A 27,547-nucleotide genomic window follows, 5' to 3' on the forward strand; every position below is an offset into this window, starting at 1 on the left:
AGGAAGGAAGGAAGGAAGGAAGGAAGGAAGGAAGGAAGGAAGGAAGGAAGGAAGGAAGGAAGGGAGGAAGGAAGGAAGGGAGGGAAGGATTAAAAAACGCTGAAAAATTGTACCCCGGTATTTTTAGTCTCTTAAAGACTTTCCATATTTCTAATATGCAAACCCAAAACTTAATGTAAAGACACATAGTATAATTTTATGTTCTCAAATTAAAAACAGTGACTTTAGATCTATAAAAGGGGCTAAAGAAGAAAGTAGTATTTATATTTTGATGGAAACATGCCTTTCTCTTCCATCCCCAAAAGACCCAATTTGTTTTTCAGTGTCTTCAAGGAAAACAAATTACTTCACAAGTAATTACATTACCTCTGAATATGCCTAAATCTGGAGGCTGATGGTGATAGTAGCTACAGGGAGGAGATTAAAATTATTTTTAAAATTAAAAATTAATTTTTGGAATTAAGACTTTGGGTTGATACTTGACACCAGGTGTTAGACACTGTTACCGCATTATATTATGAATCTTGTTTTATGACCCAGGTAAAATCATGTCACTGAAACATGACAAACACACCCTCTGAAGGCTTGGGCCTGACATCACGCTCTTAGCCATATTCTGAACGCCAGCGTTCTGGCTTCAGAAGGCCTGAAGCTATCATTTGTCTCTTTTTATTCCTTTGCCCCCAGGAACACCCAGCTGTTTTGCGTGTTTGGTGCTAATTAGCCCAGGGTTTTCTTTCACAGGGAGCCTTTTGGGGACTGATCCTAGGATTTCTGATCGGGGTGTCCCGTATGGTGACTGAATTTGCCTATGGAACTGGGAGCTGCATGCAGCCCAGCAACTGTCCCACAATTATCTGTGGTGTGCACTACCTGTACTTTGCCATCATCCTCTTTGTCATTTCTGTCATCATCATCGTGGTTGTCTCTCTCTTCACCAAGCCAATTCCAGATGTGCATGTGAGTATCCATTTTGGGGAATGTGTCCTGCCCTTGTTTCATGCTCATGCTGCAACACCCATCTTGTTGCCCTTTGCTCAATTAGACAACTCACACTCACATGACTAAAACAGTCCATGCTTGCCATTGGTTTTACATAGAAAGACACAAGCCAGAAAACAGGGTGTGCCAGCAAGGTGGTATCAGGTGTGTGTCCTCAGCTGGAGTCCTCACAGGAGTTCCTATTTCAATCCAGGGGCTAGTCTCTGGATCCTGCTCCCCAGGTGACAGCCCAGGTGCAAGGGAATGAGATCACATGGGTGAGCACAGGGGCTAGCCTGGTTTAGATGCTCATGTCTCATATAGAAACTTAGATTTCTTCTAGTAGTCCCATGGCATAACTTCCAGGGGTCCCAGCAAGGAACATACTTAGTTACAAAAATCACCACACTCAGGGAAATTTGAAGTATGATATACCCTTAATTTTTTCCCCAATTAACCCTCTAAACAATTACCCATATAATTCGAGAAATTTCAAACAATATCAAAGTCAAATTGATTCAAGAGTCCAAAAATGGCAAGTACTCTTCTTTAACTCTAGATGTTACCCTTGGTTTAGGATTTATTCACAGCCCTCCCAATGCAGATGAAGATTTCCAATTATAGGCCATTTTTACCATAAGCAGTATAATCTGGTAATCCACACAGCTAATATTTTACCTTTTTCAGGTTTTCAAGGAACAGAGCTAGAGTTAACCCAAGATCATATTTGTCCATAGAGAAAGAGAAAGGGTTTTTCTTTTAGTCTTTTAAAAAATTTTTTAAATTCAATTAATTAACATATAATGTATTATTTGTTTCAGGGGTACAGGTCTGGGATTCCTTAATCTTATATAATGCCCAGTGCTCATTACAACACATACCTCTCCAATGTCCATCACCCCATTACCCCATCCCCCCACCCCCTCACCTCCAGCAACCCTGTTTGTTTCCTATGATTAAGAGTCTCTTATGGGTTGTCTCCCTCTCTGGTTTCATCTTGTTTCATTTTTTTCCTCTCTTCCCCTATGATCCTCTGTCTTGTTTCTTACATTCCACATATCAGTGAGATCATATGATAATTGTCTTTCTCTGATTGACTTATTTCGCTTAGCATAATACCCTCTAGTTCCATCCACGTTGTTGCAAATGGTTAAGATTTCAATTGTTTTGATGACTGAGTAATATTCCATTGTGTATATGGACCACATTTTCTTTATCCTTTCATCTATTGATGGACATCTGGGCTCTTTCCATAGTTTGTCTGAGAAAGGGTTTTGTTAACTTTTTACCCATGCACACACAAATACAGGGACTTATGGAATCCCTAAGAGACCTTCAACCTCATTGCCAAATTTTCAAAGCTGTGACTAATCTTAATGTCAAACAAAGACTGCTTTTATAGCAGAAGAACCACCATTATGTTTTTTGGCTGAATCTGTCAATAGGTTTTTCGTGTTGTATTAACTGCTTCCCGATGTCTCAGCATTTGCAAGTGCTGCAGTCCCAAACACATTAGCTCAATGATTCCTCTTGAAGTAGAGAAAGCAAGGTAGTCACCAAAGAGGGCATAGTTGGAATGAATACATTTCATTGACTTTCAGACTTCTTCAAGTTTCTGGTTCCATGTTCATAGAAACTGTGTCTCCAGTGGTACTCTATTCTAATATGGCTCATGATTCTACAGATTATCTTCTTATAATGTGACAAACACATAGTATAAAACTCTGCTCTTATACTGCTGGTCTGAACAAATAGGCATTTAGTCTTCATTCTTAGCAATAGTGCTGAAAGAGACAATTTAGTTATCATATATAAGAAGAGTTCATTCATTCAAGACAGACATTTCTTTATTCAAGGCAGTCTCTTAGTCTTTGAATATTATAATAAGGGCTTGTATATTCATGTGTATAATTTACATTGAAGTGCCCAACTTATTTAGAGATAATGTGGCTGGAAACTGTTATCTATGTTTTTGTTGGTACTGAGAGACCACAGTACCTCTTTTTTTTGTTGTTGTTGTTTTTATTTTTTAATGAGTTTCATCCAGCAAACACTGGCCAAACTGTGTTCTAGAGCATTAACTAGCCATCCACTGACACCTTTCAGGAAGTGATGCACATCTCTTTTTTTCTCTCAACTTCTTGGCATGAGACACTATTTGGATCTTTCTGCCAACCTGTTTTGTTTTCTCCACAGCTCTACCGCCTGTGTTGGAGCCTGCGCAACAGCAAAGAGGAGCGTATTGACTTGGATGCAGGAGAGGAGGACATTCAAGAAACCCCAGAGGAGACCATTGAAATAGGTGATTTGTGATTCAGAGCCTATCCCAAGCCCTAAAAATTTACTCCTCCAACAGAAAGACCATCTTACTGAAGTCTTTACAAAATGCTTACATCAAAGCTCAGATCTCTCTTTAGAAGGGAATAATGAGTGAGGTGGGGGATGAAATGGATAAATGGGTTTTGGGAAGTTCACTCTGAGGCCAGGTCAAGGGGAAGAGAGGTGCAGAATCACCCCCGCCTCCTCACACCTCATAGTTCACAGTTCTCAGTAAGTATCAGTGGCGTATTTGCCACACTGACTTGATTTGGAGCATGACCAGGGAGAAGGAAAGAGTCAGAGCCTGAACTGAAAGTAGATGGATCCTAAGCTATTGTCAGTCTAGTGACATCAGGAAGATAGGTGAGAAGCTCTTGGGGGTCTTATGTCCACATAAGATATAGAAAATAAAATTTCTCTGAAGTCCAGTAAGATAATGCTTAGTCAGTGTTCACAGACTTATCCTGATCATGGAGAAAAGCTTTCCTCAGCTTTTGTGTTGGAACTTTTTCTCCTTACATGGGACTGGTGCACACATGAAGGATGGTTGTGGAGATGTGTGGTGTGCCAAGATGTGGGAGAACAAGGTCATAGGTGCTTTATCTGGTGCTGGGCTAGAGGTCTCATCACTCCATCTGAAGGGAAGCACAGACAGAGCAGAATAAATTCTGAATATGGCCATCAGAAATATCACAGAATCCTAGCTCTGGAAAGGGCCCTAGAGATCATTTGGTCTTAAGGCCTTATTTTACAGATATGTAAACTGAGACCCAGGAAGGGAGAGGCTTGGCCTATTATCCCAGCTCTGATACAATCTGCTCTTGGTCTCTAAAGACTTTTTAGTTCTGAAACCTGTGACTCTGCATGTACTAGAAGGAACCTGGAACCATAGGCAGTTGACCATGTTATTGAAAAAGACCTTTTCTGCTTCCTTGGAGCAGGGAGGCATGAACATGCTGCCTGCTTCCCCCACTTCCCAAAGTGTCTCCACATTGGTCATAAGGCTTGAGATGGGTGAGAAGACAGTGAGGGTGGGCACGTCAAGCCTCAGGAGGGCTTGCAAGCAAGTGAGCGAGCAAGTGCAGGTAGAGGAGGTGTGGCCAGAAGAGTGCTAGCATCCTGCCCAGCCCGTCCCGCAGGTGCAGGTGCGAGCCAGGTAGCAGAAGTTAATTACTTCTGGAGGAGGAGCAAGATGGTGGATGAGTAGGAGACCTAAATTTCATCTGGTCCCAGGAGTTTAGCTAGATAGGTATCAAACCATTCTGAACACCTACAAACTCAACAGGAAATTGAAGAAAAGAATAGTAACAACTCTTTGAACAGAAAAGCGACCACTTTCTGGAAGGTAGGACGTGCGGAGAAATGAATCCAAGGCGATATTTGGGAAGATAGACTGTGGGGGGAGGGAACCTCCATCAGCCAGCTACTGGCAAGTGATAGAGCAGTGGAGCACAAAATCGGAACTTTTAGAAGTCTGCTCCACTGAGGGACATCACTCCAGTGGCTAAGCAGGGGGTGGAACCCTCAATGGGACAGTGTGGTCTCAGGACCCTCGGGGTCACAGAAAGACTGGGGGTGCCTGAGTGCAGCAGAGCTCCCAGGTATTGGAGCGGGGAAGCTGGCTGCATAGACGGAGCTGAGGAGTGGGCTTTCAGCTCGGTGTTGCCATAAACTGTGATCTGGGGCACAGTCGGGACACTACTCTTCGAGCAGGGACCCAACAAGTGGCAGATCTGGGGAGACTCCCCTTTCTTCCCCAGGGAGGAGTGGCACGGGACTGCACCCCAGGAATCTGCTGGGTTTGGAAAGGCCGAACAGGGTTGTGTGCCAGAGATAGAAATGCTTGGTCACAGGCTGAGTAAGCATGGAGTGCTTCCTGAGCCCAGGGAGAAAGGAGTGATTGACTGCTTTTCTCTGGGGGCTCACTGAGGAGTGGGGCCCCGAATTCTCAGCTCCTCTGGGGTGGAGATTGGGAGGCCACCATTTTCACTCTTGTCCTCCAAAGCTGTATGGAAAGCTTGTAGGGAACAAAAGCTACCGAGAGCAAACTGAGCAGATTACCTAGCCTGGCCCCTGACAAGGGTGGTGCAATTCCATCTTGGGCAAAGACATTTGAGAATCACTGCAACAGGCCCTGCCCCCAGAAGATCAGTAAGAACAGCCAGCCAAGATCAAGTTTACCGATCAATGAGAACGGCAGAACTCCAGCACTAGGGGAATACAGCATATAGAATTCATGGCTTTCCCCACCATGATTCTTTAGTCTTTCAAAGTTAATTTTTAAAATTTTTTTTATTTTTTCTTTTTCTGTTTTTTTTTTTAAATTTTTCTTTTTCCCTTTTTCAACCAACATCTTATCAATTCCTTTTTTTAAAATCGTTTTTAATTTTCATTTTTAGAGTCAAATTCTATCCCTTCGTTGTAGTTAACCTTTATATATATATATATAAAGTTTCTCTCTTTAAAATTTTGGAATACAGTTTCTTCTAACAGACCAGAATATACCCTAAATCTCTAGTGTATGGCTTTGTTCTAGTCTCCTGCCTGATCACATTCTCTCCTGCCCTTTTTAAAAATTTTTCTTCTCTTTTCAACCAACTTCTTATCTTATCAATTCCTTTTATAAAGTCTTTCATAATTTTCATCTTTATAGTCATATTCAATCCCTTCACTGTATTTACCCTTATTTTTGTACATTTATAAGTTTTTCTTTCTTTAAAATTTTGGGAAGCAGTTTCTTCTAACAGACCAAAATACACCCAAAATCTAGTGTGTAGCTCTGATCTATTCACCAGCCTGATCATATTCTCCTTCTTTTTTCTTTCCATTTCTTTTCCCCCCAGTTTTGTGTCTCTTCTGATTTGTTTAGTGTATATTTTTCTGGGGTCATTGTTATCCTTTTAGCATTTTGTTCTTGTATTCATCTATTCTCCTCTGGACAAAATGACAACACAGAAAAACTCACCTCAAAAAAAAAAAAAAAAAAAGAACAAGAGGCAGTACTGACTGCTAGGGACCTAATCAATATGGACATTAGTAAGATGTTGGAACTAGAGTTCAGAATGATGGTTATAAAGATCCTAGCTGGGCGTGAAAAAAGCATGGAAGATACTAGAGAATCCCTTCCTGGAGAAATAAAAGAACTAAAATCTAACCAAGTTGAAATCAAAAAGGCTATTAATGAGGTGCAATAAAAAATGGAGGCTCTAACTGCGAGGAAAAATGAGGCAGAAGAGAGAATCAGTGATATAGAAGACCAAATGATGGAGAATAAAGAAGCTGAGAAAAAGAGAGATAAACAACTACTGGATCACGAGGGCAGACTTCGAGAGATAAGTGATACCATAAGATGAAACAATATTAGAATAAGTGGGATCCCAGAAGAAGAAAGAGAGAGAGGGGCAGAAGGTATATTGGAGCAAATTATAGCAGAGAACTTCCCTAATTTGGGGAAGGAAACAGACATCAAAATCCAGGAGACACAGAGAACCTCCCCCCAAATCAATAAAAATAGGTCAACACCCCGACATCTAAGAATAAAACTTACAAGGCTCAGAGACAAAGAGAAAATCCTGAAAGCAGCTCAGGACAAGAGGTCTGTAACCTACAACGGTAGAAACATTAGGTTGGCAGACCTATCCACAGAGACCTGGCAGGCCAGAAAGGACTGGCATGATATATTGAGAGCACTAAATGAGAAAAATATGCAGCCAAGAATACTCTATCCAGCTAAGCTGTCATTGAAAATAGAAGGAGAGATAAAAAGCTCCCAGGACAAACAAAAAGAATTTGCAAACACCAAAGTTTCCATACCCTGAATGTAAATGAGCTAAATGCTCCAATCAAAAGACACAGGATATCAGATTGGATAAAAAAACAAGACCCAATATGCTGCCTGCAAGAGACTCAGTTTAGACCCAAAGACACCTCCAGATTGAAAGTGAGGGGCTAGAAAACCATTTACCATTCTAATGGACATCAAAAGAAAGCTGGGGTGGCAATCCTTATATCAGACAAATTAGATTTTAAACCAAAGACTATAATAAGAGATGAGGAAGGACACTATTTCCTACTTAAAGGGTCTATCCAACAAGAAGATCTAACAATTGTAAATATCTATGCCCCTAACATGGGAGCAGCCAATTATATAAGCCAATTAATAACAAAAGCAAAGAAACACATCAATGACAATACAATAATAGTAGGGGACTTTAACACCCCCCTCACAGAAATGGACAGATCATCTAAGCAAAAGATCAAGGAAATAAAGGCTTTAAATGACACACTGGACCAAATGGACTTTCTAGATCTATTCAGAACATTCCATCCCAAAGCAACAGAATACACATTCTTCTCTAGTGCCCATGGAACATTCTCCAGAATAAATCACATCCTAGGTCACAAATCAGGTCTCAACCAGTACCAAAAGACTGGGATCATTCCCTGCATATTTTCAGACCACAATGCTTTGAAACTAGAACTCAATCACAAGAGGAAAGTCGGAAAGAACCCAAATACATGGAGGCTAAAGAGCATCCTCCTAAAGAATGAATGGGTCAACCAGGAGATTAAAGAAGAATTAAAACAAATCATGGAAACAGATGAAAATGAAAACACAACTATTCAAAATCTTTGGGATGCAGCAAAGGCAGTCCTAAGAGGAAAGTATATAGCAATACAAGCCTTTCCCAAGAAACAAGAAAGGTCTCAAGTACACAACCTAACCCTACACCTAAAGGAGCTGGAGAAAGAACAGCAAAGAAAGCCTAAACCCAGCAGGAGAAGAGAAATCATAAAGATCAGAGCAGAAATCAATGAAATAGAAACCAAAAGAACAGTAGAACAGATCAATGAAACTAGGAGCTGGTTCTTTGAAAGAATTAATAAGATTGATAAACCCCTGGCCAGATTTATCAAAAAGAAGAGAAATGACCCAAATAAAATCATGAATGAAAGAGGAGAGATCACGACCAACACCAAAGAAATACAAACAATTATAAGAACATATTATGAGCAACTATATGCCAGCAAATTAGACAATATGGAAGACATGGATGCATTCCTAGAGATGTATAAACTATCAAAACTGAACCAGGAAGAAATAGAAAACCTGAACAGACCCATAACCACTAAGGAAATTGAAGCAGTAGTCAAAAATCTCCCAACAAACAAGAGCCCAGGGGCAGATGGCTTCCCAGGGGAATTCTACCAAACATTTCAAGAAGAATGAATACCTATTCTTCTGAAACTGTTCCAAAAAATAGAAATGGAAGGAAAACTTCCAAACTCATTTTATGAGGCCACCATTACCTTGATCCCAAAACCAGACAAGACCCCATCCAAAAGGAGAGTTACAGACCAATATCCTTGATGAACATGGATGCAAATATTCTCACCAAAACACTAGCCTGTAGGATCCAACGGTATATTAAAAGGATTATTCAATACGACCAAGTGGGATTTATTCCTGGGCTGTAAGTTTGGTTCAACATCTGCAAATCAATGTGATACAATACATTAATAAAAGAAAGAATGAGAACCATATGATCCTCTCAATAGATGCAGAAAAAGCATTTGACAAAGTACAGCATCCTTTCTTGATTAAAACTCTTCAGAGTGTAGGGATAGAGGGTACATACCTCAATATCATAAAAACCATCTATGAAAAACCCACAGCGAGTATCATTCCCAATGGGGAAAAACTGAGAGCTTTTCGCCTAAGGTCAGGAACACAGCAGGGATGTCCACTATCACCACTACTATTCAACATAGTATTAGAAGTCCTAGCCTCAGCAATCAGACAACGAAAAGAAATAAAAGGCATCCGAATCAGCAAAGAAGTCAAATTCTCACTCTTTGCAGATGATATGATACTTTATGTGGAAAACCCAAAAGACTCCACCCAAAAACTGCTAGAACTCATACAGGAATTCAGCAAAGTGGCTGGATATAAAATCAATACACAGAAATCAGTGGCATTTCTATACACCAACAAGACAGAAGAAAGAAATTAAGGAGTAAATCTCATTTACAGTTGCACCCCAAACCATAAGATACCCAGGAATAAATCTAACCAAAGAGGCAAAGAATCTGTTCTCAGAAAACTATAGAATACTCATGAAAGAAATTGAGGAAGACACAAAGAAATGGAAAAACGTTCCATGCTCATGGATTGGAAGAACAAATATTGTGAAGATGTCAATGCTACTTAGAGCAATCTACACATTTAATGCAACCCCTATCAAAATACCATCCACTTTTTTCAAAGAAATGGAACAAATAATCCTAAAATTTGTATGGAACCAGAAAAGACCCCGAATAGCCAGAGGAATATTGAAAAAGAAAAGCAAAGCTGGAGGCATCACAATTCCGGACTTCAAGCTCTATTACAAAGCTTTAATCATCAAAACAGTATGGTACTGGCACAAAAAACAGACACATAGATCAATGGAACAGAACAGAGAGCCCAGAAATGGACCCTGAACTCTATGGTCAACTCATCTTTGACAAAGCAGTAAAGAATGTCCAGTGGCAGAAAGACAGTCTCTTCAACAAATGGTGTTGGGAAAATTGGACAGCCACATGCAGAAGGATGAAACTGGACCATTTCCTTATACCACACACAAAAATAGACTCAAAATGGATGACAGACCTAAATGTGAGACAGGAATCCATCAAAATCCTTGAGATTTTGCCTTGAGATCCTCAGCCACAGCAACTTCTTCCTAGACATATCACCAAGGACAAGGGCAGCAAGGGCAAAAATGATCTTTGGGACCTTATCAATATTAAAAGCTTTTGCACAGCAAAGGAAACAGTCAATAAAACCGAAAGACAACTGACAGCGTGGGAGAAGATATTTGCAAATGACATATCAGATAAAGGGCTAGTATCCAAAATCTGTAAAGAACTCATCAAACTCAACACCCAAAGAACAAAGAATCCAATCAAGAAATGGGCAGAAGACATGAACAGACATTTTTCCAAAGACATCCAAATGGCCAACAGACACATGAAAAAGTGCTCAACATCACTTGGCCCAGGGAATTCCAAATCAAAACCTCAATGAGATACCACCTCACACCAGTCAGAATGGCTAAAATTAACAAGTCAGGAAACGACAGATGTTGGTGGGGATGCGGAGAAAGGGGAACCCTCCTACAGTGTTGGTGGGAATGCAAGCTGGTGCAGCCACTCTGGAAAACAGTATGGAGGTTCCTCAAAAAGTTGAAAATAGAGCTACCATATGATCCAGCAATTGCACTACTGGGTATTTACCCCAAAGATACAAATGTAGGGATCCGAAGGCGTACATGCACCCCGATGTTTATAGCAGCAATGTCCACAATAGCCAAACTATGGAAAGAGCCAAGATGTCCATTAACCGATGAATGGATAAAGAAGATGTTATGTATATACACAATGGAATATTATGCAGCCATCAAAAAAATGAAATCTTGCCATTTGCAATGACGTGGATAGAACTAGAGGGTATTATGCTAAGCGAAATAAGTCAGTCAGAGAAAGACAAGTATCATATGATCTCACTGATATGAGGAATTTGAGAAACAAGACAGAGGATCATAGGGGAAGGGAGGAAAAAAATGAAACAAGATGAAACCAGAGAGGAGACAAACCATAAGAGACTCTTAATCTCAGGAAACAAACTGAGGGTTGCTGGAGTGGTGGGGGCTGGGAGGGATGGGGTGGCTGGGTGATGGATATTGGGGAGGGTATGTGCTATGGTGAGTGCTGTCAATTTTGTAAGACTGATGAATCACAGACCTGTACCTCTGAAACAAATAATACATTATATGTTAAGAAAAAAAAGAAGATAGTAGGAAGGGAAAAATGAAGGGGCAGAATCAGAGGGGGAGACAAACCATGAGAGACTATGGACTCTGAGAAACAAACTGAAGGTTTTAGAGGGGAGGGAGTGGGGATGGGTTAGCCTGGTGATGGGTATTAAGGAGGGCATGTATTGCGTGGAGCACTGGGTGTTATACATAAACAATGAATCGTGGATCACTACATCAAAAACTAATGATGTAATGTATGGTGACTAACATAACATAATAAAATAAAATAAAAAAACCCCCACAAATATGTCTCCACATTAGCAAGAATATCATAGATTTAAAGGCTAACTTATTTCACTTAGCATTATACTCCCTAGCACCAACCATGTTGTTGCAAATGGCAAGATTTTATTCTTTTTTATGGCTGACTAATATTCCATGGTATATCTCTATCTATCTATATCATCTATCTCTATCACATCTTCTTTATCCATTCATGTATTGGTAGACTTGGGCTGCTTCCATAAATTGGCTATTGTAAATAATGCTGCAATAAATATAGGGGTCATATATCTTTATGAGTTAGTGTTTTCATATTCTTTGGGTAAATTTCCAGTAGTATGAGAACTGGATTACATGGTAATTCTATTTTTTTTTTAAGATTTATTTATTTATTTGACAGAGAGAATGAGAGAGAGAGCACATGAGAGGGGGGAGGGTCAGAGGGAGAAGTAGACTCCCTGCCGAGCAGGGAGCCCGATGCGGGACTCGATCCAGGGACTCCAGGATCATGACCTGAGCCGAAGGCAGTCACTTAACCAACTGAGCCACCCAGGCACCCCTGGTAATTCTATTTTTAATTTTTTGTGGAACTTCTGCACTCTTTTCCACAATGGCTGTGCCAGTTTGCTTTCCCACCAACAGCGCATGAGAGCTTCTTTTTGTCCACATCCTCACCAGCGCTTGTTGTTTCTTGTGTTTTGATTTTAGCCATTGTGCTAGGCATGAGGTGGTATCTCATTATACTTTTGGTTTGCATTTCCCTGATGATAAGTGATGTTGAGCATCTTTTCATGTGTCTGTTGTCCATCTGTATGTCTTCTTTGGAGAAATATCTGTTCATATTTTTTGCCCATTTTTAAATTGGAGTATTATTTTTTGTGTGTGTGTTGAATTGTATAAGTTCTTCATATGTTTTGGATACTAACCCTTTATCAGATACATCATTTACAAATATCTTCTCACATTCAGTAGGCTTTTAGTTTTGTTGACTGTTTGCTGTGCAGAAGCTTTTTATTTTGATGTACTCTCAATAGTGTATTTTTGCTTTTGTTTCCCTTGTCTCAGGAGACATATCTAGAAAAATATTGCTGTGACTGATGTCAGAGAAATTACTGCCTGCACTCTCTTCAAGGATTTTTATGGTTTCAGGTCTCACATTTAGGTCCTTAATTCATTTTGAGTTTATTTTTGTGTATGGTATAAGAAAGTGGACTAGTTTCATTCTTTTGAATGTAGCTGTCCAGTTTTCTCAACACCAGTTGTTGAAGTGACTTTTTCCCATTGCATATTTTTGCCTCCTTTGTTGAAGGTTAATTGTCCATATAATTGTGGATTTATTTCCAAGCTTTCTCTTCCATTCCACTGATCTATATGTCTATTTTTGTGCTAATACCATAATATTTTGATTACTACAGCTTTGTAATATATCTTAAAATATAGGATTGTGATACCTTCAGTTTTGTTCTTCTTTTTCAAGATTGCTTTCACTATTTGAGGTCTTTTGTGGTTCCATACAAATTTTAAGATTATTTGTTCTAGTTCTGCAAAAAATGCTGTTGGTATTTTGATAGAGGTTGCATTAAATCTGCGGATTGCTTTGAGTAATATGGAAATTTTAACAACATTTATTCTCCCAATCCATGAGCATGGAATATCTTTCCATTTCTTTGTGTTGTCTTCAATTTCTTTCATCAGTGCTTTATACTTTAAGAGTATAGGTCTTTCACTTCCTTGGTTAAGTTTATTGCTAGGTATTTTATCATTTTTGGTGAAATTGGAATGTTTTCTTGATTTCTCTTTTTTACACTTAATACATTATTAATGTATAGAAATGCATTAGATTTCTGTATACTGATTTTGCATCCCACAACTTTACTGAAGTCATTCACCAGTTCTAGTAGTTTTTTGGTGCCGTCTTTAGGATTTTTTTTTATATGTAGTACCATGTCATCTGCAAATAGTGGAAATTTTACTTCTGCCTTACCAATTGGATGCTTTTTACATAAAAAGCATTCATTGTCTCATTTCTGTGGCTAGGACTTTCAATACTATGTTGAATAAAAGTGGTGAGGGTGGACATCCTTGTCTTGTTCCTGACCTTAGGAGAAAGGCTCTCAGTTTTTCCCCATTGACCATAATGCTTACTATGGGTTTTTCATACATGGCCTTTATTATGTTGTGGTATGTTCCCTCTAAACCTACCTTATTGAGGGTTTTATTGTGAATGGATGTTGTACTTTATCAAATGCTTTTTCTGTATCTATTGAAATGATCATATGGTTTTTATTCTTTCTCTTATTGATGTGATGTACTATGTTGATTGATTTGTGAATAATGAACCACCCTTGCATCCCAGGAATAAATCCCACTTGATCATGGTGAATGATTTTTTAAAATGTATTATTGGATTTGGTTTGCTAGTATTTTGTTGAAGATTTTTTTAAATCTATGTTCATAAGAGTTATTGACTTATAGTTCTATTTTTTTGGTGTCTTTATCTGGTTTTGGTGTCAGGATGATACTGGTTTCATAGAATGAGTTTGAAAGCTTTCCTTCCTCTTTTATTTTTTGGAATAGTTTGAGAAGACTAGGTATTAATGTTTGGTAGAATTCACCTGTGAAGCCGTCTGGTCCTCGACTTTTGTTTTTTGGGAGTTTTTTGATTATGGATTCAATTTTATTGCTGGTAATTGGTCTGTTCACATTTTCTATTTCTTCCTGATTCAGTTTTGGGAGGTCTATGTTTCTATGGAGGTTTATCCATTTCTTCTAGATTGTTCAATTTGTTGGCATATAATTTTTCATAATATTCTCTTACAATCCCTCGTATTTCTGTGGTGTGGGTTATTTTCCCTTTCATTTTTGATTTTGTGCACTTGAGTCCTCTGTCTCTTTCTCTCTCTCTCTTTTTCTTTGATGCATCTGGCTAAAGGTATATTAATTTTGTTGGTCTTTTCCGCAAACCTGGTTTCAACAAACCTGGCTCCTGTTTCATTGATCTGTTCTATTATGTGTGTGTGTGTGTGTGTTTTAATTTCTATTTTGTTTATTTCTTCTCTAATCTTTATTATTTCCTTCCTTCTACTGGTTTTGGTTTTGTTTGTTCTTCTTTTTCTAGCTCCTTTAGGTGTAAGATTAGGTTGTTTATTTTAGGTTTTCCTTGCTTCTTGAGGTAGGCCTGTATTGCTCTACACTTCCCTCCTAGAACAGCTCTTGCTGCATCCCAAAGATTGTGGACCATTGTGTTTTTTTTTTTTTAAAGATTTTATTTATTTATTTGAGAGAGAGAGAATGAGAGAGAGCACATGAGAGGGGGGAGGGTCAGAGGGAGAGGCAGACTCCCCGCCGAGCAGGGAGCCCGATGCGGGACTCGATCCAGGGACTCTAGGATCATGACCTGAGCCGAAGGCAGTTGCTTTAACCAACTGAGCCACCCAGGCGCCCCCCACTGTGTTTTTAGTTTCATCTGTCTCCATGTATTTTTTGATTTCCTCTTTGATTTCTTGGTTGACCTACTCATTGTTTATAGCATGTTATTTAACCTCCATGTGTTTGTGTTTTTTTCCCAGATTTTTTCTTGTGATTGATTTCTAGTTTCATAGCATTGTGTTAAAAAAGATGTATGATATGACTGATTTTTTTAAATTTGTTGAGGCTTATTTTGTGGTTTAATATGTGATCTATTCTCAAGAATGTTCCAAGAGAAGAATGTGTATTCTGCTGTTTTAGGGTGAATGTTTTGAATATGTCTGTTAGATCCATTTGGTCCAGTGTGTCATTTAAAGCCACCATTTCTTTGTTGATTTTCTGTTTAAATGATCTATACATTGATGTAAGGGGGCTGTTAAAGTCTCCTACTATTATTGTATTGCCATCAGTTTCTTCTTTTATGTTTGGTATTAGTTGCTTTATGTATTTGGGTGCTCCCAGGTTGGGTTCATAATTATTTACAATTGTTATATCTCTTGTTGTATTGTTTCCTTTATGATTATATAGTGCCCTTCTTTGTCTCTTGTAATAGTCTGTTTTAAAGTCAATTTTGTCCAATGTAAGTACAGCTACCCTGGCTTTCTTTTCACTTCCATTTGCATTTTCCCTCCCTTCACTTTCAGTCTGCACATGTCTTTAGGTCTGAAATGAGTCTCTTGTAGGCAGCATCCAGATGGGTCTTGCTTTTTTATCCATTCTGTCACCCTATGTCTTTTGATTGGTGCATTTAGTCCATTTATAGTCAAAGTAATTATCGATAGGTATGTACTTATTTCCATTTTGTTACTTGTTTTATGGTTGATTTTGTAGTTCTCTATTTCTTTCTTCTCTTGCTCTCTTCTCTCATGGTTTGTTGGATTTCTTTAGGAATATAGTTGGATTCCTTTTTCTTTCTTTTTTTTCCCGCATATTACCAGTTTTTTATTTTGGGTTACCATTAGGTTTGTATATTACATCTTATGCATATACAGTCTATATTAACTAGTGGTTGCTTAAGCTTGAACCCAATCTTTACTCCTCTCTCCATCACGTTTTAGGTATATGGTGTCATATTTTACATCCTTTTATTTTGTGACTCCCTTGACTGATATTTTATAGATATACTTATTTTTATTGTTTTTGTGTTTCTTATTTTTCCTACTCCTACTTTTCTTTCCACTCAAAGAGTCCCCTTTAACATTTCTGGTTTTGTGGTCATGAATTCCTTTAACTTTTGTTTGTCTGGGAAACTTTTTATCTCTCCTTCTATTCTGAATGATGGCCTTGCTGGATAGAATAGTCTTAGCTGCAGGTTTTTTTTCCCCTCTCAGCACTTTGAGTATATCATGTCACTCCCTTCTGGCCTTCAGAGTTTCTGCTGAAAAATTAGCTGATAGCCTTATGGGGTTTCCCCTTTATGTAACTGTTTTCTTTCACTCCCCCCCTTTTTTTTTGCTGCTTGAAAAATTCTTTATCTCTACTTTTTGCCAATTTATTTATTTATTTTTAAATTAAAAAAAAAATTCAATTTAGTTAACATATATGTATTATGTATCATTAGTTTCAGGGGTAGAATTTAATGATTCATCAGTTGCATATAACACACAGTGCTCATTACATCAAGTGCCCTCCTTAATGACCATCACCCACTTACTCCATCCCCCCAACCCACCTCCTCTCTAGCAACCTTTTGTTTCCTACGATTAAGAGTCTCTTAGGGTTTGTATGTCTTCTTTGGAGAAATGTCTGTTCATGTTTTCTGCCCATTTCTTGACTGGATTTTTTGTTTTTTTGGGTGTTGAGTTTGATAAGTTCTTTATAGATTTTGGATACTAGCTGTTTATCTGGTAAGTCACTTGCAAATATCATCTCCCATTCTGTGGGTTGCCTTTTAGTTTTTTTCCCACAGTTTCCTTTGCTGTGCAAAAGATTTTTATCCTGATGAAGTCCCAATAGTTCATTTTTGCTTTTGTTTCCCTTGCCTTTGGAGACGTGTCTAGGAAGAAGTTGCTGTGGCCAAGGTCACAGAGGTTGTTGCCTGTGTTCTCCTCTAGGATTTTGATGGATTCCTGTCTCACATTTCATCCATTTTGAGTTTATCTTTGTGTATGGTGTAAGAAAATAGTCCAGTTTCATTCTTCTGCATGTGGCTGTCCAATTTTCCCAACACTATTTGTTGAAGAGACTTTTTTCCATGGGATATTCTTTCCTGCTTTGTCAAAGGTTAGTTGACCATAGAATTGAGGGTCTATTTCTGAGTTCTCTAGTCTGTTCCATTGATCTATGTGTCTGTTTTTATGCCAGTACCATACTGTCTTGATGATTACAGCTTTGTCATAGACTTGAAGTCTGGAATTGTGATGCCCCCAGCTTTGGTTTTCTTTTTCAATATTCCTTTGGCTATTTGGGGTCTTTTCTGGTTCCATGCAAATTTTAGGATTGTTTGTTTCAGCTGGGTGAAAACTGCTGATGGTATTTTGATAGGGATTGCATTGGATGTGTAGATTGCTCTGGGTAGCATAGACATTTTCACAATGTTTATTCTTCCAATCCATGAGAATGGAATGTTTTTCCATTTCTTTGTGTTTTCCTCAATTTCTTTCATAAGTGTTGTATAGTTTTCAGAGTACAGATCCTTTACTTCTTTTTTATTCCTAGGTATCTATGGTTTTGGGTGCAAATGTAAATGGGATCGATTCCTTGATTTCACTTTCTTCTGCTTCACTGTTAGTGTGTAGAAATGCAACTGACTTCTGTGCATTGATTTTACATCCTGAGAGTTTGCAGAATTCCTGTATGAGTTCTAGCAATTTTTGGGTGGATTCTTTTGGGTTTTCTATGTAGACTATCATGTTGTCTGTGAAGAGTGAAAGTTTGACTTCTTCTTTGCTGATTTGGATGCCTTTCATTTCTTTTTGTTGTCTGATTGCTGAGGCTAGGACTTCTAGTACTATGTTGAACAACAGTGGACATCCCTGTCATGTTCCTCAGTTTTCCCCCATTGAGGATGATATCTGCTGTGATTCCTTCATATATGGCTTTTATGATATTGAGGTATGTTCCCTCTATCCCTACACTGTGGAGGGTTTTTTTCAAGAAATGATGCTGTATTTTGTCAAATGCTTTTTCTGCATCTATTGAGAGGATCATATGGTTCTTGTCCTTTCTTTTATTAATGTGGTGTATCACATTGATTGATTTGTGGATGTTGAACCACTTTTGCAGCCCAGGAATAAATCCCATTTGATTGTGGTGAATAATCCTTTTAATGTACTGTTGGATCCCATTAGCTAGTATCTTGGTGAGAATTTTGGCATCCATATTCATCAGGAATATTGGTCTATAATTCTCCCTTATGGGGTCTTTGTCTGGTTTTGGGATCAAGGTAATGCTGGCCTCATAGAATGAGTTTGGGAAGTTTCCTTCCATTTCTGTTTTTTAACAGTTTCAGAAGAATAGGTATTAACTCTTCTTTAAATGTCTGGTAGAATTCCACTGGGAAGCCATCTGGCCCTGGACTTTGTTGGGAGATTTTTGGTTACTGATTCAATTTCTTTGCTGGTTATGGGTCTGTTCAGCTTTCTATTCCTTCCTGTTACAGTTTTGGTAGTTTATGTGTTTCTAGGAATTTATTGACGTCTTCCAGGTTGCCTAATTTGTTGGCATATAGTTGTTTATAATATGTTCTTATAATTGTATTTCTTCAGTGTTGGTTGTGATCTCTCCTCTTTCATTCATGACTTTATTTATTTGGGTCATTTCTCTTTTCTTTTTGATAAGTCTGGCCAGGGGTTATCAATCTTATTAATTCTTTCAAAGAACCAGTTCCTAGTTTCATTGACCTATTCTACTGTGTTTTTTTTTTTTTAATTTCTATATTATTGATTTCTGCTCTAATTTTTCTAATTATTTCTCTTTTGATGGATTTAGGCTTTTTTTCCCTGTTCTCTTTCCAGCTCCATAAGTGTTAGGTTAGGTTGGGTTGTGTATTTGAGACTTTTCTTGCTTCTTGAGGAAGGCCTGCATTACTATATACTTTCCTCTTAGGATTGCTTTTGCTGCATCCCAAAGGTTTTGAACTGTTGTGTTTTCATTTATGTTTGCTTCCATTAATTTTTAAAATTCTTCTTTAATTTCCTGGTTAATGCATTCATTCTTTTATTTTATTTTATTTTATTTATTTATTTGACAGAGAGACACAGCGAGAGAGGGACACAAGCAGGGGGTGTGGGAGAGGGAGAAGCAGGCTTCCCGTGGAGCAGGGAGCCTGATGTGGGGCTTGATCCCAGGACCCTGGGATCATGACCTGAGCTGAGGTCAGACACTTAATGACTGAGCCACCCAGGTGCCCCTAATGCATTCATTCTTTAGTGGAATGTTCTTTTTTAAAAAAATTATTTATTTGAGAGAGCAAATGAGAGAGAGAGAGAGAGCATGAGAGGGGGGAGGGTCAGAGGGAGAAGCGGACTCCCCGCTGAGCAGGGAGCCCGAGGCGGGACTCGATCCCGAGACTCCAGGATCATGACCTGAGCCAAAGGCAGTTGCTTAACCAACTGAGCCACCCAGGGCCCTAGTGGAATATTCTTTAACCTCCATGTATTTGTGGTCCTTCCAAATTTCTTCTTGTGATTGACTTCACGTTTCATAGCACTGCAGTCTGAAAATATGCATGATATGATCTTAATCTTTTTGTATCTGTTGAGGGCTGATTTTGACCCTGTAGGTGATCTCTTCTGGAGAATATTCCATGTGCACTCGAAAAGAATGTGTATTCTGCTTTAGGATGAAATGATCTGAATATATCTATTAAGTCTATCTGGTCCAGTGTGTCATTCAAAGCCCTTATTTCCTTGTTGATGTTATGCTTAGATGATCTGTCAATTGCTGTGAGTAGGGTGTTAAAGTCTCCTACTATTATTGTATTATTATTATTAACCAGTTTCTTTAATTTTGTTATTAATTGGTTTATAGAGGCATAAATACTTATAATTGTTAGATCTTCTTGATGGATAGATCCCTTTGTTATGATATAGTGTCCTTCATCTCTTATTACAGTTTTTGGTTTAAAATCTAGTTTGTCTGAAAGAAGGATGACTACTCCAGCTTTCTTTTGATGTCCATTTGCTTTCAATCTGGAGGTGTCTTTGGGTGTAAAATGAGTCTCTTGTAAGCAGCATATCAATGGGTCTTTTTTTTTTTAATCCATTCTGATACCCTGTGTCTTTTGTTTGGAACATTTAGTCCATTTACATTCAGAGTAATTACTGAAAGATATGAATTTTGTGCCATTGTATTACCTATAAAGTCGCTGTTTGTAGATTTTCTCTGTTCCTTTCTGATCTTTGTTAACTTTAGGCTCTCTCTCTGCTCAAAGGATCCCCTTTAATATTTCTTGCAGGACTGGCTTAGTGTTCATAAATTCCTTTAGTTTTTGTTTGTACTGGAAACTCTTTATCTCCTCATCTATTCTGAATGACAGCCTTGATGGATAAAGTATTCTTGGGGGTATATTTTTCCCATTTAGCACATTGAATATGTCATGCCAGTCCTTCTTGGCTTGCCAGGTTTCCATGGACAGGTATGCTGCCAGTCATATGTGTCTACTCTTGTAGGTTAAGGACCTCTTGTCCTGAGCTGCTTTCAGGATTTTCTCTTTATCTTTGTAATTTGCAAACTTGACTATAATATGTTGAGTTGTTGATCTATTCTTGTTGATTTTGAGGGGGGGTCTCTGTGCCTCCTGGACTTGAAACCCTGTTTTCTTTCCCAGATTAGGTAAGTTCTCAGCTGTAATTTGTTCAAATAAACCTTCTGCCCTTTTCTCCCGGTCCTCATCTTCTGGGACTTCTATAATATGGATAATATTTTGCTTTATGGAATCATTGAGTTCCCTCAGTCTACCTTTGTGCTCTAGTAGGTTTCTTTCCCTCTTCTTTTCAGCTTCCTTATTTTCCATCATTTTATCTTCTGTATCACTTATTCGCTCTTCTGATTCATCCATCTTCATTTTTATGGCTTCCATTTGGGACTGCATCTTGGTGATAGCATTTTAAATTTTGGCCTGACTAGATTTTAGTTCTTTAATCTCTAAATAAGGGATTCTCTAGTGTCTTGTATGCTTTTTTCAAACCCAGTTAGTATCTTTAAAATCATTGTTTTAAATTCTAGTTCAGTCATCTTACTTATATATGTATTGATTAAATCCCTGGCAGTGAGTACTCCCTCTTGTTCTTTCTTTTGGGGTGAATTTCTCCATCTTGTCATTTTGTCCAGAAAAGAAAAGAAGAAAGAAAAACAGCAAAAACAATAATAAACAACAATAGAACAACAACAAAACCCCTCTAGATCCTGGGTGTGTTTTGGTCTGCTTGTTAAAAGAAACTAGGTCTCAAATAAGAAAGAAAGAAACACACACACACACACACTACAATGTAAGTAAACAAAAAATTTAAACATATAAAGTATATATAAAAATAAAAATTAAGAACGGTGGTCCACTGGTAGACTTGCAGCATTTTTTTTTTTCTCAGATCTCTGATTTCTTGGGTTTTCAGAATGATTTGATAACTATCTGGTTGTATTTGAGAGACAAGACAAACAGGATCCCCCTAGTCCTCCACCATCTTGACTCCTCTACTTTTTGCCATTTTAATTACTGTGTCTTGGTGTGGACCTCCTTGGGTTGATTTTGTTGGGGGTTCACTGTGTCTCCTGGATCTGGATTTCTGTTTCCTTCCCCAGGTTTGGGAATTTTTCAGCTATTATTTCTTCAAATAAAATTTCTGCCCTCCTTTTCTCTCTTCTCCTTCTGGGATCCCTATAATGCAAATGATATTACAATTGATAGTGTCATGGATTTCCCTAAATCTATTTTTATGTGTTATTATTATCATTAATTTTTCATTCTCCTGTTCAGTTTGATTGCTTTCCATTACTCTGTCCTCCAGGTCACTGATCTATTCTGTTTCCTCTAGTCTACTATTTATTCATTCTAGTGTATTTTTAATTTCAGTTATTGAGTTCTTCATCTATGATTGGTTCTTTTTGTTTTCTTTCTCTTTGTTAAGGGTCTCACTGAGGTCCTCCACTCTTTTCTCAGTGAGTATTTTTATGACTGTTACTTTAAATTCTCTATCAGGCATATTACTTATTTCCATTTTGCCCAGGTTTCTTGCTGTGGTGTTGTCCTGTTCTTTCATTTGGGACATATTCCTCAGTCTCCTCATTTTGTCTAATTCTCTGTGTCTGTTTCTATATATTAGGAAAGTCAGCTATGTCTCCTGCTCTTGAAAGTAGTGACCTTATGAAGAAGAGGTCCTTTTGTGCCTTGCAGTTCAGTGTCCTCTGTTCACCAGAACAGAACTCATCCAATCTTAACTCAAAGTGAGGAGGCATGATAGCGCAAAGACATAGTGTGGGATTTGGATTCAAGAAGAACTGGGATTGAATCCTTACTTCTCTACTTACTCCTTGTGCAAGTGATTCCATTTTTTCTAAAGCTTAGGTTCTTAATATAAAAATATTCTAAATGATAACCTATGCCTTATAATAGCACTGTTGGAAACATTAAACAAAATAATGCTCCATTATAAGAATTGACTATAATTATCACCATTATGATTGCTACTAAGGAAGAGTTTTCTGAGTTGGTCTGAAAAGGGTGAGCAGCAAGTGTGCATCTATCAGAGATTCCATAGAGGAGTTTCCCGCTGGCTAGAGAATTGGCTTAGTGACTTCTGAGATCAATGGCAACACTTGAATTCTGTTGTTTCTTGGTCAATTCATGGTGAAAGCAGATGGAAGGCCCTGACCCATTAAAATAAAATAAATTAAGATCTCTTGAGGGCTTTTATAGATAATGGATGTCACTGTAACCATTCTCTGAGAAACAGCAGCATGAAGCTGTATCATCAACCCCATCTGTAATCATCACCATCGTTGTCATCATGATTGGTAATGATATGATCATGACATATTTTAATTATGAATACATTACTCTAGTGATTCATTTTAGCACCATATCTTACTTTTAAGTTAGATAATACAAATATAATTCTTCCAACTTTACAGATGGGTAAATGAGATATAGAGACTTGCTCAAGACCATCCAGATAACCATGCATTTATCCCTTGTGCTGGTCAGTGACCCCAACCTTTTGTTACTTCTTCTCCATTATTCTATTTTGGTAGAGTGACCAAAGTGGAGGGGTACAAGGAGACTTGCCCCTCTTTCTTATGTTAATGAGAGAAAAGAGAATAGAAGGAGACTATTACTTCTTGACATCTGCTACACACTGGGCATTCTCTCATAAAATCTTATAATGAAGAAGGTATTATTTATCCAATTTTACCTGCACTTGAAGATTAGATAGGTGTATTAGCAAAACCATAAAGCTGAGTTTTGGTTGCAGTTCTGACACATGTATGTGCTTAATCACTAAGGTTATTTGCAATTCTAAAAGTCTGTGACTCTTAAAAATCGGGGAGTGGAGAGCAGTAGTCTCTGACTATGGTGTTGAAACACAGTGGGCTTGGGGCGCCTGGGTGGCTCAGTTGGTTAAGCGACTGCCTTCGGCTCAGGTCATGATCCTGGAGTCCCTGGATCGAGTCCCGCATCGGGCTCCCTGCTCTGCGGGGAGCCTGCTTCTCCCTCTGACCCTCCCCACTCTCATGTGCTCTCTCTCTCATTCTCTCTCTGTCAAATAAATAAAATCTTAAAAAAAAAAAAAGAAACACAGTGGGCTTGATTTCATATCTAGTGAGCCATAGACCTGGGATTCTAATCCAGGTCTGTCTACTTTTAATGCCTTACCCGGGCTCAGAGGAGAGAATCAGTTCCCTTGGTGGGCATCCACTTTGAATGGCAGGGCCAGTTGGGTGGTTTGATTCAGCAATATTGATATGCAACATCAGATCTTAAGCTCTGGAATTGTTCATCGTTGCTGCCCTATGTCAGGCAGTACTCAGACCAATTATTACCACATGGCTGGATCTGTTATAAAGCTTTGGAACTTTCAGGTGTAGCTAATATGCTCCTGAGTCATGCAAGTCTCACTGCTTTCCAGTGATGTGGTAAACAGATACGAGTTTATGTGGTTTGGAGGCGGATTTTCCTTGTTCATATGTCATAGTTTCCCAGTCCATGGTTAACATTTCTTTTCATAGACTATTATTTCCTGTTTGATTCTGACTTTTCTAAATAAAAATGTATTTGTGTTGGCCTGATAGAGATAAAGCTTAATTTAGTTGATCATAAAGATGTAGAATCCACCTATTACCATCATCTTATAATTAATTAAGTTTACTCAAACATTTTGTACCATTTCCATTCCTGCAAACAAGAAAATTGGGAAATGTCTGAAGAATGGCAGATATTTCCTTTTCATGGCATCTTCCCCGGAACCTTTCCTCCTGCCTCTTGCTTCTGTATCTAACCATCGTTTTATACCTTTCCCCTGATACAGAAGTTCCTGAGGAGAAAAAAGGATGCTTCAAGCGGGCCTATGATCTATTTTGTGGCCTGGACCAGCAGAAGGGCCCCAAGATGACAAAGGAAGAGGAGGAAGCTATGAAGCTGAAGATGACAGACACCTCTGAGAAGCCTTTATGGCGAACAGTAGTGAACATCAATGGCATCATCCTGCTGACCGTGGCCGTTTTCTGCCATGCATATTTTGCCTAAGCCTTGCCTTCTTTGGCAGGCCTTGTTCAGGAAGGCCAGACTTTTTACTCTGCCTCCTTTACTTCTATTCTCTGGTGTTAAGCTGGTGGTAAACCAGCCAGTTGTAAATTTTGCCCAGTTGATAAATGTGTACAGGTGTAATTACAGGATAACTGAAGAAAAATCATTAATTTGCTTTTAACTTATGTATTTGAGGCCAGTGTGATATCATCAGCTGTATATATTAGAGCTGCAGAAGGAAAGTCCAACTCAGTCATGTCCAGGAAAAGGTGCAGTAAGAAAGAAGCCCTGCCATGTGTGATGCAAGTTTTTCTCAGGTAGATTCAGTGTGTCAGTGTTGTTTGTGATCCTTGAATATTATTTTAAGAGTTGTAGTCTCCCTGGTTCATGCTGCTTTCCCTTCATGACCTTCTCCCCATCTTTTTAAAAGAGAAATATTTCCCCTCTCATCATACACCTGTCAAGTTCTTCCTGGCATGAGAAAAATCAATCTGATAAACTGATGAATGCATTGAAGCTGAAGATAGGAACTTGATAGGGTCCCTGGCCTGGGCGTTTTGCTCTTTGAAGGGAAAGCTTGGGGATGGCAGGACTTACCCCAAAGGGAGGGACCCAGGCACCAGCCTCAGGCCAGTGGGGAAAGTGGATAATCTTGAGTCAAAGGGATTTTCTGGTTTTCTTTAAATTGTCTGTTATGAGTTCCTCATGTTTGAGATTTCACGTATTTTGTCATTTGCTGTGTCTGGAATGTCTTTGGCACTCAGCAATGGACTTATGGACCAAATGGATGATTTGGGCACTTATTTATAAATACTTACTTTATTTTTGTGTAAGCCTGGCCCTAGGTTATTTTTTTTTAATTAATTTTTTTTTTTTTTGGTGGCTGCACAAAGTACACAGTACACACTCTGGTGACTCTCATCAATTGGAATACATTTTCCAGAGGTCACTCTTCCTCATGGTGTGGATGTTGACATATGAGCTTAGAAGCTGATCTATGTCACATAATAGAACAAATGTACCTCTTGGAGGATCTGTTATTTCAAAGCAGCCACACTCTCCTGTAACATGGAAACACTTATCCCAAGATTCTCCTCTCCATGAGTTCATGTGATCACAGTCCTTCCTTTTTGGGGTGTCTTGAGTGATGATCATCTATTGACAAAAGTTAGGGTAGGTGGTCTCTGTTCTGAGTAGTAGCATTCAACACTTTTAGTTGACAGGAGTGTATTTCTTGTTGAAACTGTTTTCTAGGGAGAAGTTTTTAAATATAATTTTAATTAATTAACTGATTAATTAAATTCTTTTAGTCCCACCCATGAAATCTCAATTATGTTGTAATATAAACTTTGAAGTTAAGAAAAAGTCACAATGTTAGTGTTGACTGATTTCAAGCTAGTTTAGGAAAGAGCTGGGATCTGAGGTGCTGTGGAGCTAAGAATGGTTCCTAGGCATACAAATGGTTCAACAGGCAAAGGGATGGCTTGTTCTTGTGGAAGGAAGGACACTATTTGATACACCCTCCATATTGCCCTTAAGTGAGGCAGAGAAGAGGGGAACGTGGAGAATTTCTTGTGGCTGGCATTACTCAGCAGACTCAGTTTCATGTGGAGTTTGTGGTATTTTTGAGCTTTGAAAAGATAAAGGGAAAGGATTGAAAGCTGGTGGATGAAATGTGCACAAAGTATCTAGATTGTCCTGGATTCAGTTTCTGGCATTGCCAATGATTCATGTGTATTTTGTGGTAAATTATTTTGTCTCAACTGTGTATTTTTCTCTTTGAAAAATGGGGACTTTGGTGCTTATAGCATCTATCTACCTCTTCTGGGTGTGACTAGGTCACTTTGTAAAGAGGATGACAGATACATACATGAAAGATGCGAAACAGATGTTATATTAAGTGGAATTTAGTCCCATAAATTAAAATGTATTACTTTGATACTAATAAAAACATTAAAAGATGTAACATCCAGCTTTCCTATTTTCTAGATATTCTAAACAGATACTGACCATATGTGTGGCAAGCTTTAGTTGGCACAAGATGTGGATTAGGAAATAGGAGCCAAGAGAGTGGAGAATAGAGTCTGGCAACTTGAATAAAAGGTAGCAAAAGAGATGATTTCAACTTCAAAATCTCTACTAAACATGAGGTAACTCTACTTTCAATGCATAATGTCTTTTTAGGACAGACTAAGTCCCTTGGGTGACCAGGGGCCAATAAGTGATAAATTGTACTAGAATAATTTCAGGAGTACATAGAAGAGGTACTTTTTTCCTCAAATGGAAGATGGGTATTTGGGAACAGAGTGACTTTTTATTATGGTCCGTTTATAGAACTGAAAAATCATGTCCTATCAGGCAAAAAATCTTCTTTGAATAGAGTTGACTATTTTATTTATTTATTTTTATTTTTTAAGTTTAAATTTAAATTCAAGTAGCCAACATATAGTACATCATTAGTTTCAGATGTAATGTTCAATAATTCATCAGTTGCGTATAACACCCAGTGCTCATCACATCCCGTGCCCTCCTTAATGCCCTTCACCCAGTTACCCCGTCCCCCCATAGATGACTATTTTAAAAAGAATCTCTCCAAATGAAATCTCCTTTCCTGCAGAATGAAGTTAGTCTGTGGGCCTTTGGTTTACCTGGGAGCATTGTTTAATTTTATGTAACTGAGTCAGGCATTGGTGTTCACTTAGAGGATTTCTACCTTTGGAGCTCACTGGAACCTACTCTTTCCTGGTGTGGAAATCACCATCTCCTAAAAGATGCATTACAGCTTGTCCTGCTTTACAAAAGCAAACCTTGGGAGAAAAACATATGGGCACTTAGTTGGTGGAGAGTAGTTTCTTAACTTCTTAACAATCTAGCCCCAAGAAAACTTCTTCTAACCTTCAGGTTGGATTTTGGGGAATGAAATTATTTGAATGAGGTGCCATTGCCTTGATGGGTTGGTAGTATGGAATTAGAGAAGTGTGGGTGAGGTTGATGGCACCAGTGCTGCTTGATTGGC

The 27,547-nt window shown here is 38.5% G+C and overlaps 1 protein-coding gene across 4 annotated transcripts in view; it reads left to right on the top strand.

Annotated features, from left to right (window-relative positions):
• Positions 1 to 24,837, top strand: part of SLC5A1 (solute carrier family 5 member 1) — a 79,316-nt gene extending 54,479 nt beyond the window's left edge. Inside the window, exons 13-16 of one of the 4 annotated variants that reach the window (XM_035017461.1) lie at positions 745 to 960; positions 3,178 to 3,283; positions 4,323 to 4,331; positions 24,317 to 24,837. In XM_035017461.1, the coding sequence (XP_034873352.1) occupies positions 745 to 960; positions 3,178 to 3,283; positions 4,323 to 4,331; positions 24,317 to 24,531 (546 nt within the window). In that variant the 3' untranslated portion in view covers positions 24,532 to 24,837. Of the gene's footprint in view, positions 1 to 744; positions 961 to 3,177; positions 3,284 to 4,322; positions 4,332 to 23,929; positions 23,936 to 24,305 lie in introns of all 4 variants that reach the window. The other 3 variants (XM_035017462.1, XM_035017459.1, XM_035017460.1) reach the window with 3 other exon arrangements.
• Positions 24,838 to 27,547: the final 2,710 nt, after the last annotated feature.

Source organism: Mirounga leonina, unplaced genomic scaffold (genome assembly GCF_011800145.1).
Source record: "Mirounga leonina isolate KUSES-001 unplaced genomic scaffold, KU_Mleo_1.0 Mir_171, whole genome shotgun sequence".
NCBI lineage: Eukaryota > Metazoa > Chordata > Mammalia > Carnivora > Phocidae > Mirounga > Mirounga leonina.